Below are 21,663 nucleotides of genomic sequence, written 5' to 3'. Positions count from 1 at the left end.
CCCCCGCAGGGCAGCGTGGGGTTTCAGAGGCCTTCCCGAGCAGGGCAATCACCAGAGCCGTACCACTGAGGATCATTAACTCACTTCCTATCCCTGACTTCCCAAAGTAGGCATGGGAGAATTTGCCCGCAGCAGGAGTAAAAATGAACATGGGTTTTTCCAGCTAATGTGAGAACCACCTGCCTTCTCACACAAACTAGCAAGAGATGCTCCAGGAACTGTGCCCCCCAGGAAAGCAACATGGAGAGCAGGGAGGACACTGGCCTGGGCACCAGAAGGCCCAGGTCCCATCCCGTCTGCTGGGTGGCCTCCACTTCCACATCTGTAAAATGGGGCGAGGTGCCTCTATATTAAGCTGCAAAGTCCCTCCAGTCCAGCTCCAGCATTCTATGATCTAATCACCTTCTCTCCCTCTCACCCCAACAAGCTGCAGCAAGATAAAGAGCTTGTGGAATTTGAGACTGGGCACAGGACTCTCCAAACCCTGCAGATGAGTAAACAGAAAGGGGAAGTGGAAGGACAGACCATAATGAAAAGCCCAACTGACAATCCTTAATTGTGCAGCTTAGATGAAAAAGCAACCAGTGACCTCCATTACCATCACTGAGTGGACCAGCATCAACGGGAAGACGAAATAGAGCAGAAACAATGAACATAAGGAACACCAAGTAATTGTTCAAACATGGGCAAGATGTCAAACCAAAGAAGAAGTGTTTGGCTTCTCAAAATGCTATTTGAGAACGAGAAATAAACAGGTCTCTAAGAACAGCGTGGCTCCGAGTCAGAGTCCTGCTCCATGTGAAAGGGTTGCCCATCAAGCAAGAGGAGGCTGCCACTGCCCTCCTGGTCTTTACAAACCCTGGCTCGCTCCATTTGCTCTGATCTCAACTGCCAGCCAACTGTCTTCCTTCCAGAGGGGTCAACCGAGGTGGAGAATCCCCAGAGGTGGACCCAGGCTGTCTCTGCCACGACCCAGTGTGTACGTGATGCAGACGGATGGAGGGTTGGGGCGTCCAGGCCACTCAGTATGGGGAAAATGGCCAAGAGCACAGGCGTGGTCTCAGATCAGAGTGTGACACTCCACACAACACTTACCTGCTGTGTGACCTTAGTTATGCCACCGCACTCCTCCGAGAGTTATCCCCTTGTCCATGAAATATGATGACAACAATACCCACCTACCTCAAAGTGGTTTTGATGCAGATTTTACGAGTTACTATACATGAAGTGCTTGGTCAAGTCCTGGCATACAGTTTAAAGTTAAAAATAAAAAGAGAATAGGTAAAGGTGCTGCTCAGTAGGCAGCTCTGGACATGTGTGAGCACCACACAGCTCAGTGGATACAGCAGGGAGAGAACTACTCTCCCTACCTTGGCAAATTTGTGTAGGCCCTGGAAACTCCTCCTAACAGGACCATCATGCAGAGGCAGAGATCAAGGGGAAGCTGCGTGGCAGGCCAATTTTTCTGGCTTTGATGTTTACCTATGCTCCCCCTTGTACGAGGCTAATCCACAGCCACTGCAGAAGGGAAACAGGCAGCTGGGTCAACAGAATAATCTAACCCGAACTGTAGCCCATCTGTACACAAGGAGCAACCAACCTGCACCAGAAGACAAATATAACTCCCTCTATAAAGTGAGAGCCTTGTTTAGTTAGGCCAAACCAATGTGGCAGAAGGTAGTGAAAATGGGAAGCCTCATGCAGGGTCAAGGCCTGGCCCTTCTAACTGTTCTAATCGTTCCATTATTGCACAGAAAGCTGGAATTGACTGGAGTTCAGTAACAGCCCACCATTTACAGAAAGCTGGTGATTCAGAATTCAGAAACGTGGAGGTAAGGTGTTTTTTACATTCCTGATTAATGAAAAAAAAACAGAAAAGACAAAATGACCAGTATCATGAATCAAAGAGGATGCAGCACTATAGATCCTACAGACATTAAAAGTATGATATGGAAATATTCTGGACAAATTTGTGCACATAAATTCTACAGCTTAGATGAATGGATAGATTTCTTTAAAAGACATAATTTGGGGCACCTGGGTGGCTCAGTTGGTTAAGCGTCTGCCTTCGGCTCAGGTTATGATCCCGGCGTCCTGGGATCGAGCCCCACATCGGGCTCCCTGCTCAGCGGGGAGCCTGCTTCTCCCTCTCCCTCTGTCTCCCTGTCTGCCTACCTGTGATCTCTCTCTCTCTCTCTCTCTGTCAAATAAATAAATAAAAATCTTTAAAAAATAAATAAAAAGACATCATTTACCAAAGCTCATTCAAGAAGATATAGATAACCTGAATAAGAAATTGTCTTTGCAGTTAAAAACCTTCCCACAAAGAAAGTTTCAGGCTCATGACTTCATGGGTGAATTCTACCAAACATTTAAGAAAGAAACAATACTAATACTTCACAAACTCTTCCCAAAAATAGAATATGGAAAACACTGCCCAACTTATTTTATGAACCCGGCATTACTCTAACATAAAATCCAGACAAAAGACATTACAAGAAAACTACAGACTAATATCCAACATGAATACAGGCCAAATGTCCTTAAAATGTTTATAATTCAGCAATTTATTTAAAAAAAAAAGAATTCAGCAATTTAGCAAAAAGAATAATATATCATGACCAGGCGAGGTTTATTCCAGGAAAGGATAAATGAGGTTTAACACGGGGTGCCTGGGGGGCTCAGTCAGTTGGGTGTCCCCTCTTGGTTTTGGCTCAGGTCCTGATCTCATGGGTTGTGAAATCGACCCCACATCAGGCTTTGTGCTCAGCAGGAGTCTGCTTGGGTATTCTCTCCCTCTGCCCCTTCCCCTGCTCTCTCTCTCTCTCTCTCTCTCAAATAAATAACCTTTAAAATAAATAAATAGGGGTGCCTGGGTGGTTCAGTCGTTAAGCGTCTGTCTTCGGCTCAGGTCATGATCCCGGGGTCCTGGGATCAAGCCCCGCATCGGGTTCCCTGCTCAGCGGAAAGCCTGTTTCTCCCTCCCCAACTCCCCCTGCTTCTGTTCCCTCTCTCGCTGTGTTTCTCTCTGTCAAATAAATAAATAAAATCTTTAAAAATAAATAAATAAATAAGATGTAACATTAGACTATAATACTAAGAAAACCCAAATGGTTATCCCATAGATGCAAAAAGATGTGACAAAAAATTGAACACCCATTCACAATAAAAACACTCAGCAAACTAGAAAGAGAACTTCCTCAACCTGATAAAAGGGATCAATAAAAAACCTAAAACTAATATCATACTTAATAGTGAAAGATTGAATACTTTCTCTCTACAAATGAGAATAAGACAAGGACATCCACTCTTACCACTTCTATTCAGTATTTTACGATGTCCTGGTTGGAATAATTAAGCTAGAAGAAGAAACAAAGGCATAAAGATTAGAAAGGAGAACATAAAATTACTAGTATTTGAAGATGACATAATAGTGCATATGAAAGTTGCTTAGGAATCTGTAAATATACTGCTAGAATAAGTGAGTTTGTCAATGTCACAGGCTAACAGGTCTATACGCACAAAACCATATTTCTATGAATTAATAATAAACCATTGGAAACTGAAATTTTTAAAATACCAATTATAATAGCATCAAAAATATTAAATAGGTAGGTAAATATTTAATAAAGTATGTGTAAGACACTGCAAAACACTGCTGAAATAAATTTTATTTTATTATTTTTTTATTTAAATGTTAGGTAGTTAACATACAGTACAATTTTGGTGTCTGGAGTAGAATTCAGTGATTCATCACTTACATGTAATACCCTGTGCTCATCACAAGTGCCCTCTTTAATATCCATCACTCACCTAGCCCATCCCCTACGCACCTCCCTCCATCAACCCTCAGTGTGTTCTCCATTGTGACGTGTAAGGTTTGTTTCCCTCTCTCCTTTTTGCTGAAATAAATTTTGAAAGACCTAAGTACATCAAGAGATACACCATACTCATGAATCAGAAGACTCACTATTGCCAAGCTAGCAATTTTTCCAAAATTGACCTACAGATTCAGCATACTCCCAATGAAATCCCAGGAGGTGCTTGTGTAGAAATTGATAAGCTATTTCTGAAGCTTATGTGGAAAGCAAAAAACCTGGGATATCCAAAATAATTCTCAAAAAGAGAAAATCGAATGATTTATACTATGTGATTTTATTTTAAACTGAAAAAATTCTGAATAACTAGGATTAGTAGAAAGATGAGTCACAACATTTTACAGGATAGGCCTTTCCATTCATCTAATAAATATTTATCGTTACTGATTATTAACACAACAAATGACCCATTAAGAGTAGCCAACATTTCCTATAATTTAATGAGTTTTAAAATTGCCAGGATTTCATCCAAAAATAATAAATGATTGCTGCCTCCTCTTTATAAACTACTAGGAAAGCACGTGACTCCATAAATGTTACTTCCTTGGAGCCCATGGTCCCTGGAGTTTTACAGATAATACTTAACTACTTTCAATAACTTCCTTACAGGAGGAAAGAGAGATACATACAGTGTTGCTAAGTTTCATTAATTAGTATTAAAATTAGCATAACAGACACTTCCATTATTAAGTGTTTGCCAAAAAGAGCCAGGCACTAAGTTAAGTATTTGACATACATTATCACAGTGAAGAAAATGTGTTTTTGCAGTGAAAATGAAAATCACAATGTGGGAACTAGGAACCAACAGACTTTATTTGTGTTTCTAGGCAAAAATGTAACACAAAATCAGGTATGTGCCTTAACAACATCAAAATGTGTGCTTTTTTTAATATTTAAGGTAAAAATGTCAGGTAAAGATTAGATGTGGGTCAGGAGGAAGAGAGAAGTAAGTGTTTATGGTCCTAACGCCATAGTTCTCAAACTCTGCCCCAAGGCACCCTAGAGTGCCATAGCAAACTCATAGGATAGTTTAAGTTTTCTGCAGAAACACAGTGATACTTGATATCTGCTGGACATCTTGAGAGCTAGTTCTCAGTTTCAAAATCAGATTACACTGTAATCCTTTGGATGATCTCGTATCTTTGTCACTTTGGATTCTGGCGGTCACTGTGATTAAAAGCAAGTACTGTACAAAAATCAATGTTGAACTTGGAAATGGGGGTGGCAGTGTCCAATTTGATTCCAAGGTTTAAGAAGCTATATGGCACCCAGCAGTAGACCTAGCCCATTCATAAATAGGTGTGATTACTGAATAACAAATTTAAAATACCATTTTTCCTTTATTTTCTTTTCAAGTGACTATTATACTGTAAAGGCACAAAACAACTCACTCAGTTGTTGGGACCTAATTACTTGATGAATAGAACCATTAGGTATTTGTTTTGGCCCAGGGGGTACCACAAAAAAATTACTGAGACACGAAGGGTGTCACAAACCATGAAAATCTGGGCACCTCTGCCTGATGCCTCTCGGCTCTCTCCAGCAGAGGATCCTGAATCCCAACACAGTTGTAATAATTCAGAGCAAAAGTGGATTTACAGTGAAGGGTGAAGGTAAACATTGGCCCCGCGAGGGGCCCTAGCAAAGCGTTCAGTTGTCAGACACTTTTTGGAAAATAGTTAATAAATAACAACAAAAATATTTATAAAAATATTTAAACTGCAGGTGATTGAGGCCACTTGTCTCCTTACCTCGGCCACACATCTCCTGTCCTGTCAGAGTGGCTGTAGCATTTGGGGATGTGGCTAAAAAGTCAAACTGTAGAATCATTTTGCTTGAATTTTCATGTGCTTTGAAGTCACTTCTGCCTTTCTATCCCGGTACAGAAATGGTTTCCAGGGACACTCCTACTCTTCCATCCTGCTAGCTCCCTAGAGCAAGCAAGAGGTTTTATAGGGTATGGTGACCTGGCCTGGAAGTATACAGTAGTGGAGAAATATGACAGCGGAAAGACTAAATTAACAACAATAATAATGTCATTCTATTCTCTCCATAGGAAACATTACAAACTCACTGTCATATGAAAAGGTGATCAAGGTAAAGAGTCTATAGCCAAAAAATATATAGGAGAGGGAAGGTATTTTAAAGGTGAAGGTGTATTTGGCAGTTAATGACAACCTCATGACATTTTTCTGGGTTTTTGGAGTCTGTAGTATTTTCTCATTTTAAAAAACTTGTAATTTGTGGGGGTTTGCTTTTTCAATCTAAATAAAGATCATGTCCATGCATAATGTTATATTTATAATTTTGAATTCTTTTTCTTAAAGAGGGTCCTCTGACTTGTACGAGTTTCAGATCCCATAAAACCCAGACCTGCCAGCAGCGAGGCAGAAGTGCCAACCCTACGCAAGTAGCAGGCCTGAGTCCCGCACATTCCCAGCTCCCAGGCCCTCTGGAGCTCATGACTGGCTCGCGATGTAAGGGGTGGGGGCGGGGGGACCTCTGAGCTACACCTACAGGATGCGCTGCCTCGGCCGCCAGGACTCTCAGTCACCCACCAGACAACATGGCCAGCATGGAAGGCATCTGCTTTAGAAGGACCCAGGGAGCCCTCCAGGCCCTCCCTGGCAGTCCCAAGAGAGCCCCAGGGCTGCAGCAGGGGGGCTGCCTCAGACCTGGCTCCAGGAGTCCTAGCAATGGATCCTGGACACCCTGCCCCTGTTCTCGGCTCCACTGTGCCTTCTCCAGGCAGACCCGCCCACCCTCTCCCCATCTGACGCTTGGAGTATCAGGGATGGACGGAATGCCATGCTGAGCTCTAAGCCCAGTGGATTCCTAGCAGGGTCAGCGAGGCTGGGAAAGGTCCCAAGGCTCCCACTAGTGCCAGGACGACTCCAGAGCCAGACTTGGCCTCAAATCCTGATTCTGCTGCTTCACAGCTGTGTTACTGCAGGCAGTGGCCCTGTCTGAGCCTCACTCTCCCATTCTGCAGCGTGAAGATAGCATCACCTCCTCCAGGCGGTTGCGAGTCCTAAGGGAGAGGAGGCACACAAAGCCTGCGCTCAAGGCCATGATCACCTCCCCCGTCTCACCAGGTGTGCCACCGCCCAGGTACGTTTCAAGGCCTCCAAGTGCCTCCTCCCACACTTCTAAGGCTTCTCAGAAGCCCATTTCTGCTTTCTAATTCAGGCGCACGTGGCCCATTTTCAGGTGTCTCCCCCGCAATGATAGCTACCACCTGGGGTGCATGAACTTACCGCAGGACCCCCATGCTGGTCTCCGTCTCCTGCACACGACCCCCCAACTCTCTATCCCAGGACTTCCTGACGTACGCTCCCCACTGCTGCAAACTTCTCACTGGCTCCCAAAACACCACGCGCCACCTGACCTCCTTGCACTCACACTGTCTTCCTGCCTGGGATCCTTATTCTCCTCTCAGACAGCTAGGGAAACCCCACCCAATCTGCAATACTGGCAAGCAAATAATAACACCATAACCGCACTCATTTATTGAACATCTACTATGTGTCAAGCCCAATGCTAGGCACTCAGTAAAAATTACCTCTAATTATTCCTGCAAGCCTATAAGGTGGATCTTATGCCCAGTCTACAGAAAGATGGAAAAATGAAGGATCGGAGAAGTAAGGCAGAGAGGTGGAGCATGTGACTCTTGTCCTTGGCGCTGGCAGGTGGCGCAGGTGGGAGGCTAGCCCCTCTGCTCTGCAGCCGTAGCCTCCCTTCCAGGTCCTTCACTCAGCCTCCAGCCCCCTGCAGCCCCCTGCCGCCCCCATGGTTGTAGGAAAATGCTTCCCACTTCCGTGCCTGAGAACTCAGGGCCAGAGCTCAGGATTCACAGTCCAACCTTGGCTTCCAACAAGAATAATCGTGCCTTCCAATTTCTCAACAGAATCGAGAAGTAGAGCTAATTTGGAAAACAGAACACAGTGTATTCGAGGGAAAAGAAATGAATCCCCCTTTATTCACAGGGAACAGCATGTTCCCAAAATTCAAACCAGTTGCAAGAGCAGATTGATCAAATCACTGGCATTTTAATGCACTGTCCCATATTCAGGATGGGATAGATGATTTGTAGGGCCCCGTGCAAAACAAAAATGCAGGGGCTCCTTGTTCTAAAAGTATTAAGAAGTCCAAGAGGGGGCCAGCAGAGCATTAACCCAGGTATGAGGTCCTTCTGAGCATGGACCGCACAGGCTGCATGCCTGCATTTCAATTTCGTTTGATTTAAAACCCCACGTGCAGGCCAAGTACTGAGAAGCAGCACCTGTTGCTCAGGAGCTGACTGAGATGCTGAATCTGGCCGAGCCAGATTCACAGGCAGTCTTCAGGGGCTGATGGGCACCCCACATGCCGGGAGGCACCCCCCCCTTCCATGGCCCAAGGTGCAGGCACCACTCACACATGGGGGAGGCATGAGACCTCAGGCAAGCCCCTTGGGCTGAAGGTTCCTGAACTTTAAAATAAGGAGGCTCGATTGGGTGGCTTCCACTTTCCCCCTCCCGGCTCTCGAGGAGAAAGGGAAGACCTCACTTGTGATGTTTCACCTAATTGCTGCAACTGTAAGTGCCCCTAAAGGTATTGGTCCTTGCAAGCCTACAAATCATAGCCCAGCCCGGTTCCAACCATTGGCAGGATGCAGGGAGAAGGACGAGAAATACCAAGAAAGAAACTCAGCCAAAAAGGCCAGAGTCAGCCAGGGCCTGCTGGCCAAGGGACCGCGGGAGGACGCTCGGGGACAGTTCACCCTCCTCTGCTTGCCCCGGCCCCCGCGTGCTCCCATTCCAGCCCTTCTTTTCCTTCTGCCACACGGGCCCGGGCACGAGTCCCTTCAAAGGCAAAGGTACAACCAGCCAGGCTCCCACTGGCTCAGGAATTGTAAATCAAGAAAAACCACAGCAGGCCCCGAGTGGGGTGTCATGAAATATTTAGTCCTTCGGAAGGGCTCAGTTGATTAACGGGTCTGGGACATACTCCTCAGCTGTCATCAGCCACCAGCCCGCGGCCCCTGCACCCCAAGCATGAGCCCCGCCTCCACGAGGTCCTGCCTCTGGAGCTCCATCCTCCAAGTACCAGCCTTAGCTCAGGCCAACAATCCGCTGACACCCCAGAATGTATTGCCATGGGGGTGCGTGCTGGAGACTGTCCTCTTTTTCATCTTTCAATGGCCCGAGGGGCACATCTGAACATTTCCCTGTCCCTAGCATGGCCAGATTAAAAATAACTACCAACAGGCTACTTGGTGGGTAAATAAATCTGGGCCCAAGTCCAGAGGAAACCTCCAGGAGGCACATCACCCACCCTCCTACCCGCTCTGTTTTGCTCAGTCTGGCACCCTCATGGAGAAGCCAATGGAGCCGGGGCGGGGGGGGCAGGTGGCAAACGCAGTCAGAGCTGAATCCAAAGCTTGGCCCCCCGATGCTCCTCCTACCTCCCCAGCACGGCACTGCCCTGAGCCCAAGGTCCCCACACTTCTGATGGGCTGGGGGTGGGGGGTGCAACAGCAAAGAGACAAAACAAAGCAGAGAATGGGAGGGCTGCAGACCAAGGCCAACCGATAGGGAGCACCTGCCATGGCCCGTCGCTAGGATGGCAAGAATACCACGCTTTCGCTCAATGGCGGGCCCCGCCACGCCACTTGTCACATCAGGTCTTTTGATGTCAGAATTGGAACTGGGCTCCATAACTCTGCCTGGCACAGGTCCCTGAAGGGGGAGCAGGACACCTGTCCCACTTCTGTAGGCACGTGGAGACGCGACTAGGAAGCAGGCGGTTAACTAACCTGACACCATGCAGCTGGGAGGGGTGCTGGTCCACATTCAGGGAGGGCAAGGGGGATGATTTTTCACTAAGAAAAGCTCTCTTTGTGAGGCTGCATGATGAATTCGAGAATGACCGTGAGAGGGACGGGGCGGGGGGTGGGGGAGCTGAGGGAGGACCAGCCAAGGGGGGAGAAAGGGAGGCAGGCAGGCTGCATAACAGGAACTAGACGGCAGCAGAGAAACAGAACGCTTCCTCCTCTTACAGTGGACTTTCACGACTTTCTCCCTGAGGGTCGGCAGAGAAATCAATTTAAACAGGTTCCTTTTTTTTTTTTTAAAGATTTTATTTATTTATTCATTAGAGACAGAGAGAGGCAGAGGGAGAAGCAGGCTCCCAAGGAGCAGGGAGCCCGATGCGGGACTCGATCCCAGGACCCTGAGATCATGACCTGAGCCGAAGGCAGACGCTTAACCATCTGAGCCACCCAGGCGCCCTAAACAGGTTCCTAATGGGTAATGAGTCATGAAGTGCAAAGGGGATGGGGCCTCCCCCCGTTTGCAAGAGTGCTTGCCTGTGGGGGGCGGGGAAAAGCGGAACCCAGTGAAAGCGGCAAAGATGCCCCGCAAGACTCATTTTCTCCATGTTTTCAGTTTGAGTGACTGCATTCTGTCTGTCCCACTCGATTCCTTTCTAAGGACCCTTGTCAGCCACGGCTCCACCCCAGAGGCTGGCCCCGCGCTGGGCTGGGGCGTGGAGGCAGCAGAAACAGAAGTGAGACTTTGCACATTCCAGGAACCCAGACCCCCATTCTAATCAGTGCTGTGGCTGCAAATTCCAGGGCGCCCGGGGCCCCCCGTGCAATGAGGTGTCTCTGAACCTTGCAGGGAAAAGGCACAGGAGGGAGAGAGGGGCATCACTTGGCTGTGACAAAGGCCGCAAGCTGAGGTCTAAAATAAACCTGAAAACCCTGTGCATCATCAGGAACACCTGGCTGCAAATCGAAGGAAGAACGAAACAGAAGACACAGTTTGGGAGTCAGACTTCCCATGGCCAAAGGCTCTTGGACCTCTTCTTGTTAAAATAAACTGAATTGACAAGTAGCATCTGTTACTTTTTTTTAAGGTTCAAAAATCGAACGAGGGACTCCCATACTCTCTGTCTTCTGTACAGAAATAAAGAAAGAAAACGCAGGAGGGCTCCGGGTGACCTATTTCTCGCCTCATCGTGAATAAAGGAGGAAGAGGAGGTGGAGCCCGGGAGCCTGGCCTCGGTTTCCAGCCCACACTGGCACTTCCAAGCACTGGCAGCCCCTCTCTTTCCGGAGCAGTCTCCCAGACGGCTGAGAGTGGGAAAAGCTCGCCTGACGCCAGACCTCAGGCTGCCAATCCGTCCCCCATGTCCATGGTGCCCTGAGCCCGGAGCCGTCTGTAGAAGCTGACCCACAGCTGCAGCAGATGGTGCTGGAAAAGACCAGGGCAAGTGAAGTGAAGGAGCGCAAACCCTGACTCTGGCCCAAGCAAGTCTGAGACAGTCTCTCCCAACCCCCAACAGGCTTTTGGGAGCACCTGGCCAGTTGGCTGCAAACCCCTACAAATTCTGTCAGTCACAAGCGTGGCTCAGCTTCAACGTTGCTGGTATAAGGCGCCTTTTCCAGAACAATGTGTCTATGTTTAATGGAGCCTGTCATTGCTAATCACTTTGCAGTCTCATTGCCCAACCCGCCCCCTCCCCAAAAAAAGGTCCTTCCTTGCACACCATGGTGAATGCTTGGGTTTGGTCAGCATTGTTGCATTTGACAGTCTTTCCTGACCTACTGTATGTATTAAGAAAAAAAGTTTCCAATCAACTCCCCCCCACAATTCTTCTTTTTCCCGAAGTTTCCTGAATGCCCGCATGATGTGTCTTTTATTACCATCAGGGAAATGGCTGACTGCTCAGTTCACAAAAACACTATTAACGTTCCCCTTGATAAGCATCTGGCTCCGGTCTTGACCTTCCCAGATTTCTCATTTGGGTTCTCTTCCTGCTCTGACTGCTCCTAGTTGTTATGTCTGGAGTGGCCAGGAAGGTTCAGGCTCCGCAAGCAGCAGGCTGAGAGGAGATGGTTGAGTTGCTCAAGGGGCCTGGGAGACACCCTCCTCAGCTGTCCTGGGCCCCCTCCCACAGCCCCCTGGTGGGGAGGTGGATCTGGGTTTGGGGTGGGGAACAGGAAGGTACAGGGAGGGGTGTGACCAGAGAACCAAGGCCCTCCGTCCAGGAAGGGGACAGTTCCTCCTGAGAAGTGCCCCATACCCATTCGTGATGAGCACAATCCTCCAGATCCGAGGAGGAGAATGAGGGTAACCTGTCAAACTGACAGAAGCCAGAAGGAATCTTTGGCTCGAGTAAGAAGTGAAAAGTGGGCCCTGAGACCCCAGACAAGCCACTTCCTCTCTCTGGGCCTCAGTTACCTCATCAGTAAGATGATGAGGGGCTAGGCGACACAATTTCCAACATCCTTTCCAGCTCCCAAAAAAAGGTATATGATCTAATAAACCTGAAAAGTGCATTTCCTGATCTTTTCCTTTCAGCGTATAATTCTCATCCATATAGAATATTCCTGTTTTCAATGCTGGCTTCCTGTGTCCTGTGCTCGGGTTTCTTCTGATAGAATAAGCCAGGGCCACCTCACCAGTTTAGACTTTCAAAGTGACCTTCCTGGCTGGGATTAGGATCCCCCGTCAGGAAGAGCAGACAAAATAAAAAGTCTGGCCTTCCTATATCCACACAACAGAATATGATGCGGTCAAAAAAAAGGAATGCTACAACATGAATGAACCTTGAAAACGTGACGCTAAGTGAAACAAACCAGCCACCAAAAACCACACGTTGTGTGGTTCCATTAATATGAAATGTCCAGAACAGGCAAATCCATAGGGACAGAAAGCAGATTAGTGGTTGCCCAGGGCTGGGCAGAGGGGAAGTATGGGGTACGTGCTAACAGGTACTGGGTTTCCTTGGGGAGTGATGAAAATGTTCAGAGTTAGATCATGGTGATAGTCGCACCCTTCTATGAATATAGGGAACCTAGGAACCGTACACTTTAAGATGGTGAATTTTATGGTATGTGATCTCAGAATGCAGGCCACAGGTTCCCTGTAGGCACAAGAGATGGCGGTATGCTCTACATAATAATTGGGGTACAGGTGTTTTGAACCAAAATGTTCTTCCCTTGGAGCTGATGGTAGAGGACTCTGCCATTGGCTTCCCTGAAACAGAGGATCGGTGCTTGCAAACAATTCAGTGACCTTGGCCAAGAGCTATGCTATCTCAGTGGGACAAGGGAACATGCCCTGAGGAGACCCGTGTCTTTTTTTTTTTAATTATTTATTTATTTGAGAGACTGAGATTGGGTGGGGAGAGAGAGAGAGAGAGCACGCATGCATGAGCCAAGGCAGAGAGAGAGAGAAGTAGACTCCCTATTGAGCAGAGAGCCCTGATGTGGGGCTCGATCCCAGGACCCTGAGATAATGACCTGAGCTGAAGGCAACGCTTAACAGACTGAGCTACCCAGGTGCCCTGAGACCTGTGTCTTGACACTCAGGACGCGTATGACTTTTTCCATCCTTCTGGCTCCATTGCTTGGTGCTGGTTCTAACAGGAGTCCCGAAGAGTCTAGAATTGCCAATAAGAGGTCCTAACTCCTTGCAGCTGCGATGTTCCAGGACTCCCAGGTGACAAGTGCCTTCCCAGCCTGACCCTCACAGTGTCCCTCCAAGGTTTCCGAGGCAGCATCCTTATCCCCCTGTGGTAGATAGGGAAACCGAGGCTGAAGGGAGTTAGTAACTCACCCAAAAGGTCCAAGGGGGGCTAGAACACATGTTTCCTAGGACACTAGCAGGTCACAGAGGAGATAGCAGGTCAGGATTTCAGAACAGACTCAGGAGACTTCAACACCCCTCTTTCGGGAACTGACAGACCGAGGAGGCAGAAAATCAGTGAGGCCAGAGTTGACCTGAGCAACATTATCAATCTGCCAGACCTAACTGGCATTTATAGAACACTCCACCCAACAACAGCAGAATATTCGGCTGCTCACATGGAACACTCACCAAGGCAGACCACATTCCAGACCAGAACACACACCCTAACAAACTTAAAAGAACACAAATCATACAAAGTATGTTCTCAGGCCACAGTGGAACTGAACTAGAAATCAGTAACAGAAAGATAGCTGGAAACCCCCCCAGATATTTGGAGATTAAGTAACACCTTCTAAATGACAGTTGGGACAGAGAAGTCTCAAGCCGTGATTTGGGAGTACAGCAGACCTGGGTCCCAATCCCAGCTCTGCCTCACCCCTACCGGCTAGCCTTGGACGATTACAATCCACTGCTTGGGAGTGGACTGCCAGTCAGCCAGGGAGCAAGGACAGTACCACCCCCTCCCTGGGTGCGTCCAGCATGCGCCCCAACTGTGGGCGGTCACCTGGGCAGGCCCCTAACTCAGGCAGCACAGCGGCCCCTCCCAGAGAGCACCCAGTGGCCGTAGCTCTTTGGGTCATTGTTATGCCCACACTGTCCCCCACCACCTGGCCGTCCTGGAGAATACTGCCCCCCCCCCACACCCGCACAGAGGCCCCCGGCTAGCTCACTCTGCCAGAGAAAAGCAGATGTGCCCGCTAGATGCTCAGTCTTCTCTACGTCCATTTGGTGGCCACCTGCCTAGGCATCCCTGCCAGGCAGAACTCCCTGCGTCCATCCATCCCCACCAAGCGGTGACTGCCACTTGGAATAGTGGCACCAAAGACAGGGTTCTCCTAGCCACGGGGAGCGAGATGACTCAAATGCTAGATGAGCCGGGGAAATCTCACCCGAAACTGTGTGGAAGGGAACTCTACTGCAAATCTTGCCAGACCCTGAGGGAAAAAAACAAAACAGCTCATCACACACACACACACACACACACACACACACGCAGGCCTAGTGTCTTCTTCTCAAGATCTGATTGCACAACTCAAGAAAAAGAGGTTTCCTGAGGCTTGAAAATCTTGCACAAGGCTCTGACTCATTTAGACAGGATATATTCAAGTTTGAAATTATCAAAAATTCCAGCCACAACAACATGCCCTCCAAAACCATCATGCGCCCAAGGGGACGGGCTCAGCCCCTGGTGAGGGACCAGCTGCTGTCACATGGTGCTGTGGAGGACTGTTTCTGAAATGCGCTTACTTGACAATTTGTCCCGGGAATCTCAAATCATAGGGTGTACCCGCAGGCTCCCAAACCTTTCCCCCTCTTAAGATGTGACAATTATTTCCATGCGAGGAGTTCCTAAAACATGGAAAGCAAACCAAGGATTCTTGAAGAAGGTCTCGGGGCTTCAGGGTTAACCACTGCTATCTCTGGAGCGTCACAAACCCCAGGTGGCATCTGCTGAATCCCAGGTGTTCCAGCTCTTTGTTCTAGAGAAGTCACACACTTTGGTCCAGCGATATCTAAGCAAGGACCAGGGGGTTCAGAGGGTGACGAGCAAGGTGGTGTCTGAGTCCCTCTGCCTGGAAAAACTCTCTAAACATATTTATTGGCAATTTCCAAGTCAGCCCGCAGGACGCATGTCCCTTACCTAACCTTCCTTCTCTGCAAAGCCTTCTCTAACCCACCGACCCGCCTTATCCCCAGGAAGACATGATCATTATGGCATTTCCCCCACCGAGCTGACTCCTTGATAGATGCCTCAGTGCTGACGGCAGTTACTGTGATGATGACTAATACTGACTGGGTTCTAGTAATGCATCCCTACACCCCAAGCGCTTCACATAAGTAGGTGTTCCCATCCTCCAGCAACCCCAGGACACATGCAGGCAAGGCCCCGTGTTTTTATTATTATTTCACTAGAGAAATGGGGAAATGGAGGCTTATGGAGATTAAGTCACACCCAAGAAGTGCCACATTTAGAAAGTGGTGATCTAACTCCTTCAGCCAGGTATTATGTGACCTACTACGAGCTCCCGAAGACCATGGGCTGCCTGGCCTTACTCCCTTTGACTCCCTACATCCGGGCCTTCTGAGTACACAGTAGGCATTCCATAAATGCTCTGAATAAACTTAGAACTCATGTCACTAATTCCAAGAGCTAAACTCTGGGCCCTGACCGCAGCGAGGGACATGCCTCTTCACTGCCACTCATCTCTGTCCTGGGCCATGTTGTACTGGCGGGGTTCGTCAGTGGCTCCAGACACACGTCACCCAGCAGCATGGATCACACCATCTTCCCTACCACTTCCGGGAGCCCTGCCAAAAGCATCTGGAATAGCTACACTCCTCAGTGTCTCTGCTAATACTTATTTTCTTTTTCTTTCTTTTTTCTTCCCTCCCTCCTTCCCTCCCTCCTTTCTTTCTTTCTTCCTACCTTCCTTCCCTCCTTCCTTTTTCTTTTCTTCCTTCTTTCCTTCCTTCCTTTCTCTCTCTTTCTTCCTTCTTTCCTTCCTTCCTCTTTCTTTCTTTCTTTCTTTCTCTCTCTCTCTCTCTCTTTTATGGCAGAGATGGTGGGAAGGAAAGATGAAATGACTCAGGAGGGATCTCACTCCAGGGACCCATGCAGCCCAGCCTCAGAGCCCCTGCGAAGCAGCAAGAGGTACCAGGTCCGCTGGAGCTCCTGTCTTGGGGTGTGGGCATGTCACCACAGGGGTCACCCAGGGATTTTCCACAGCCAGCAAAAGCTGAAGTACTCAGGAACCAGGCCCAAGATGGGCCAATGTCAACCCGGGCTTTGTCCATCAATAACCTAAGAAAAGAAATAACTCAGCCCAGCCTTTAAAATGGGGATGCAGTGACCACAATTTTTCGGACTAGTTTTCTTACAAGAATCACGGACCATTCCAGCAGGAAGGGACCTCAGAGATCATCTGGCCCAATCCCCTCATTGCTGAGGCTCTGAGAGGTTGGGGGCCGGTCACTTGGTCATCAGCCCGCTCCTCCCTCCACTCCAGCTGGCCGTCTAAGGAACCCTCAACCACTAGCCAAACTTGATTTCTTCTTCAAACTAAGCCTCGCCAGAGCTATTTATTCACTTGAAATATAAGCTCATGGAAAGTCTGATTTCTCAATCCAAGGCATGAAATGGTGTCCAGGATCACACAACCCCAGATGGACTGAGAACCCAGCCTTGCAGTCCGGAGGCTGTCGGACGTCTGACCACAGTTAGCTCATGGTCCCCACCATAATCGCTTACTGAATGCAGTTATTTTAAGCTCTAATGCAATCTATTTACAGCTCTTCTGGATGGAATGAAGTTACTCAAATGCTTGGCTTTCGATACTCTTAACTTACTAATTTTATGAAACCTTAATATTTTAACTCTTTAGCAAAACTGACAGAGAATAAAAGCAAATAGCCAACCAGAGAGCGCAAAGCCTCATAAACTGTGGCAAAGACAGTTTTTCTTCTAAGCCAGTGGTCCTTCACCAGGAATGCACACCAGAGGCCCTCCCTGCTCAGGCCTGCGGGGCAGGGGTACCAGGACCAGGATGGGGAGAGCTCCAGGCTTGTCTGGGCTGTGTTTCGGGTGGGGTGGGGTGGGCTGTCCTGTCGGGGGTACTAGGAGCAGAAATGGAGGAGCCTGCTGCTTTGGGAAGTCTTTTTCAGCCTCTTTCCTGGCTTCTTGTCCATTTTCTGGCAGAGGTCTGCAGCGCTACACATCCTGACCCGTCTTTTGCAACATCTGGGAATCCAGAGGGGCCTTTCTCTCCCCAAGAGCCATTTGGGGCTTGGGGCTCTGGTTCAGAAACATCTTTACTCCAGCCCCTTCTGCTCCTTTTGCTTTTCTGCTGCAAGAGCTGCCCTGATGGCAACCACGTCCTCCACCTCCCGTGCCCATGGACTGAGAGCTGGGAGGTGTCCTACATTTCATCTCAAGGCCACGGCCATCTGGAGCACTGTTTATTCCAGCTATTAGCTGCGGCTTAGCTGAAGTTGGCGTATAATCTTAGTTTCTCTGTCAACAGCACAGCGTGGTGATTATGAATGGGCCCTGGACCAGAGGCATGGGTTCAAGTCCTGGACAAGGAATTTCTCTGTGACTGTGTCTCCCAGCTGTGGGAGATTCCAGAACACCCCTCATACGATTCTAGGAGGGTCAAATGAGTTAACATGTGCCTGGCACAGAATAAGCACTAAACATATGTTGGCCTTTATTATTATACTGTTATATTAATTGCAATTCCTTTCTTTGTTATAATTTCCTGACCGTAGAGAGTTTTTGCTTTAAACTAATCCAAACCGCTAATGGTGGAAGAGGAGAGATCTTTGTTCTCTAGTATAACTGGACTCTTTCCCATCCAAACCCTGACAGCAGCACTGATTTCTGAAATAGAGGATTTGCCTTCATTTCCAGAACTGTTTTTTAGGAGACGTTGTCTGAAGTCTTCGTTAAACAGTGTACAGATAAAAGTGCTTTCTCTTTTTTTTTTTTTTTAAGATTTTATTTATTTATTTGAGAAGAGAGAGCACCTGAGCGGTGGGGAGGGGCAGAGGGAGAGGGAGAAGCAGACTCCCCGCTGAGTGCGGGGCCCAGCGTAGGGCTGGATCCCAGGACCCTGAGATCATGACCCGAGCCAAAGTCAGACGCTCAACTGACCGAGCCACCCAGGCACCCCCAAAGGGCTTTCTTTTAAATGGTGACACATTCCGCCGTCCAAAGTTCCATGACTGCAAAGAGCCGCTCACCTGCCCAGGGCCTCTGGTCTGCGGCCATTTCCTGCTCCCTTCCCCTCGCTCTCTGCTCCCGGCAAACCCTCCCTAGGATCTTGGAAATCATGGAGCCCACTCCTGTCTCGGGAGCTTCTTCCCCACATGCTTGCATGGCTCACCCCAACTTCAGGCCTCCGGCACCCAGCCCAGCGCAAACAGCATCCCTGCCAATCCCCTCCGCCAGAGCAGGCAGCCAATTCACCTCATTTAACAATGACGTCAAGTGACCTGCTCATGGGCAGGGCTTCGACCGAACGACGTCTTGGCTCCCAGGCTCCGGTCCTCAGAGGTACCTCTGGGAAGTCAAGGGTGGAGTGCGAGATGGGGGGCGGGGGGGCAAAAGCAAAGCCTTCCATGAAGGGAAGTCTGGATGGCCCCATGTCTCTGGTTTCTTGATGCGTTCCTTCATCATCTACCCACACACCGATCAGGTGCCGGCTGAGTGCCAGGCAGACAGAGAAACACACAGTGTCTGACCCCCTGCAGCCCTCAGTAAATATTTGCAGAGAGAGGAAAAGGGTGAGAACAGACTTGCGCCCTCTGTCTCTCTCTCCTCTCGAGGCTGCCACCCTCATCCTCCTGTGGCTGTCCCCTCGCTGGCTCTCTGGCAGCCTGCTGTGGGCCCGATGGCCGATGGGCAAGGACCTGTTTCTGTCCCCACGGCGACTATGAATGCCTCTGCCAGGTCCGAAGCTCGCTAAGTGACTCCACCTCGTGGGCAATAAACTAGGTGCTCAGACGGTGCCAGTTCCTCAGGACCCGGAGCAGCGAGGTGACACACAGTAACAGCTGTTTGTGACCAAAAAATACGCAATATGCTTTCTTAATGTCATCACCTCACACCCCGCCCGTGGCGGTAGCCCTACCAGCACACCTGGCTCGCTGTGCCCTCGGCCGCTAGCTGAGTCCTGCCCTGGGATTTCCTGAAGCTGCCCTGGTCCGAGCACCTCAGAGTACACAGCACATCTGGCCTCTTCGGGCCAAGGACTCTGCGCCACCAGCCTGGGTCACTCTCGCTGCCCTCCCCAAATGTCCCCAGCCGCACCAATCTATCCGCCAGCTCCCGAGCAAGTCTCGGGCTTTGCCCAGGCTGTCCCCGGCCCTCCGGAAACTTCCCTCACCCTGCCTGACCTCTCTTCCTCAGCCTTGGGGTTGAGCATGGGGCTGGCTGGGAGGTAGGCCGTCTGGGCTCAAATTCCAGCTGAGTGGCCTTGGGCACGTAACTGAACCTCAGTTCCCCCACCTGTGAAAGGGGGATGACAGCTGATGCCCCCTCCTCATGAGGCTGTGAAGCCGAGTGAAGTCCCACGGGTAACACGCCTGGCCCCCAGGGCTGGGGCACAGAGCGCACACCCAGACCTGTGCATGGTCACACCCATACCTCAGTCCCCGCTGGATCATTTCTCTCCAAGATAAGTCTCCTGCACCCCCTAGCTAGGCTCTTCCCTAAGGGCAGAGGCCAGGCTCCCTGCTCCTGAGTTGCTGGAATTCTCCAGTTTCTCCTACACAGCTCTGGCACCCTGCTCTCCGTGGGAGCCACCCTGTGCCAGGCCCTAGTTGGTCATGCTGGCCCCTATTCCGACAGAGAAAATCTAGACCAGCTCCTGGCGCTGGGTCCCCCTCTCTCCCTCCATGCACTGCCCCCGGCAGGAGGCGGCCGCCCCCAGCACTGCCAAGCGCCGCTGGCCCGGCCCAACACCGCGGGATCGGCCGCAGCCGAACTCCGTACTGTTTTTCCACAGGGTGTCCCTGTCTGGAGACCAGAAGCATCCCTCTGGAAGGTCCCGCGAGAGAGACAATTTCTCCACCCTTCGCCCCATCCCCGCCGCCGTTCCACCCGCCCCGCCTCCAAGAGGGGTCCTGTTGATACCGAAAAGATGAGAAAGGAAGAGAAGGGGTTCACGTCTCCATCTCTAACCCGCCTCCCACCCTCTGCCTCCGATTCCGCCATCCAAAGTCCCGTTCAGCTTATTCCAAAAAAACCACTTTCATTTTTGTAGGATTGGCTCAAAACACCGGCAGCAGGCCGGCGGCGACGGCGCTGCGGGGTCTGCGCTGCTCCCCCGGCGCCTGCCCGGCGGGATCACCGCGGGAGCCGCGGAGCCGGCCGGCAACCCCGTTCCTTTCAACACAAAGTTCCGCAGCAAAGTTTTCGCGGACAGGATCCGTAAGAAAATGACCGCTCGGTTAACTCTAAAGGCGCGGGGCGGCCGGAGGGGGGAACGCGGAGAAGCAGAGGGACGGCAGAGCGACAGAATTGAGTCCTTGCGGCCCCAACGCCCCCGGCACAAGGCACCTTTCCCAGCCCCTCTCAACTCTGTGCGCACACTCCTGTCCTGGTTGTCCCTGCTCCCTGGCGCGCTGTGGCGCCCCGCGGGGCACCCAGCAGCCAGCCACCCGGCGGGACGCCCCAGTCACCCCGGCCGGGGGCTGCGGGACAGAGCGCGCGGGGCACCCGCCGGGCGCGGAACCGGCCCCGGGCTGGGCGCAGAGCTGGGTTCCGAGGGGGCCCGCGGAATGCTGCTCCCGGGGGCCGGTGCCCGCCTTTCCCAGCGAGCCGGAGCCCTGAACACCCCGCGACGCTTCGCCGCCCCTCGGCTCGCCGGCCGGCCCGTGGGGACCGGTCGGGGCCGGGAGGGCGAGACCCGGGAGCTCGGGGCGCGCGCGCGGGTACCTTGGCCGCAGGCGCCGCGCTGCAGGACGATGACCGGCGGCTGGTGCAGCCTCTCGGAGCGGCGGCTGGCGGCGCGCAGCTGGCACAGGTTGGCGTAGGTGTTGGCGTCGCTGCCGCACACCGGCTCGGGGCTGGCGCACACGCAGAGGCCGGCCTGCGCGCGCCGCCGCACCGTGGCCGAGGCGGGCACCCCGAAGGGCACCACGCACTGCAGCCCCTCGCCGCAGGGGCCCTCCTGCAGGCCGCACGCCGCCCCCTCGGGCGCGCCGCACACCTCGCAGCAGCCGCACGCGTCGCGGACGCGGCCGCCTTCGCAGTGTCCCGGCGGCGGCGGGCAGCGCGCGGGCTCGCAGCGCTCCGGGCAGCCGGCGGCGGGGGACGCCGAGCGTCCGGGCCGGGACGGCTGCGCCTGGGCGGGCGCCGCGAGGAGCAGCAGCAGCAGCGGGAGGCACGAGGAGCGCGGGGGCTGCATGGCGGCTCCGGCGGCGGCGGGCTGGGCGAGGACCGGAGAGCTGCGCCCGGGAGAGCGCGGGAGGGACTAGGGGGAGCGGGTGCGAGTGCGCGCGGCCGTGCGGCCCAGCCCATTGGCCTCGCGGCGGTGACG

The 21,663-nt window shown here is 51.1% G+C and overlaps 1 protein-coding gene across 1 annotated transcript in view; it reads right to left on the bottom strand.

Moving 5' to 3' along the window:
* Positions 1–21,546, bottom strand: part of HTRA1 (HtrA serine peptidase 1) — a 48,933-nt gene extending 27,387 nt beyond the window's left edge. The window contains exon 1 of the mRNA XM_021703829.2: positions 21,060–21,546. Within this exon, the coding sequence (XP_021559504.2) occupies positions 21,060–21,531 (472 nt within the window). The 5' untranslated portion in view covers positions 21,532–21,546. The remainder of the gene's footprint in view (positions 1–21,059) is intronic.
* Between the last annotated feature and the right edge of the window lie 117 nt (positions 21,547–21,663).

This window comes from Neomonachus schauinslandi, chromosome 6 (genome assembly GCF_002201575.2).
Source record: "Neomonachus schauinslandi chromosome 6, ASM220157v2, whole genome shotgun sequence".
NCBI classification, from domain to species: Eukaryota; Metazoa; Chordata; class Mammalia; order Carnivora; family Phocidae; genus Neomonachus; species Neomonachus schauinslandi.
The sequence above is the reverse complement of the archived record's forward strand: the minus strand, read 5'-3'. Positions and strand labels throughout refer to the sequence as shown.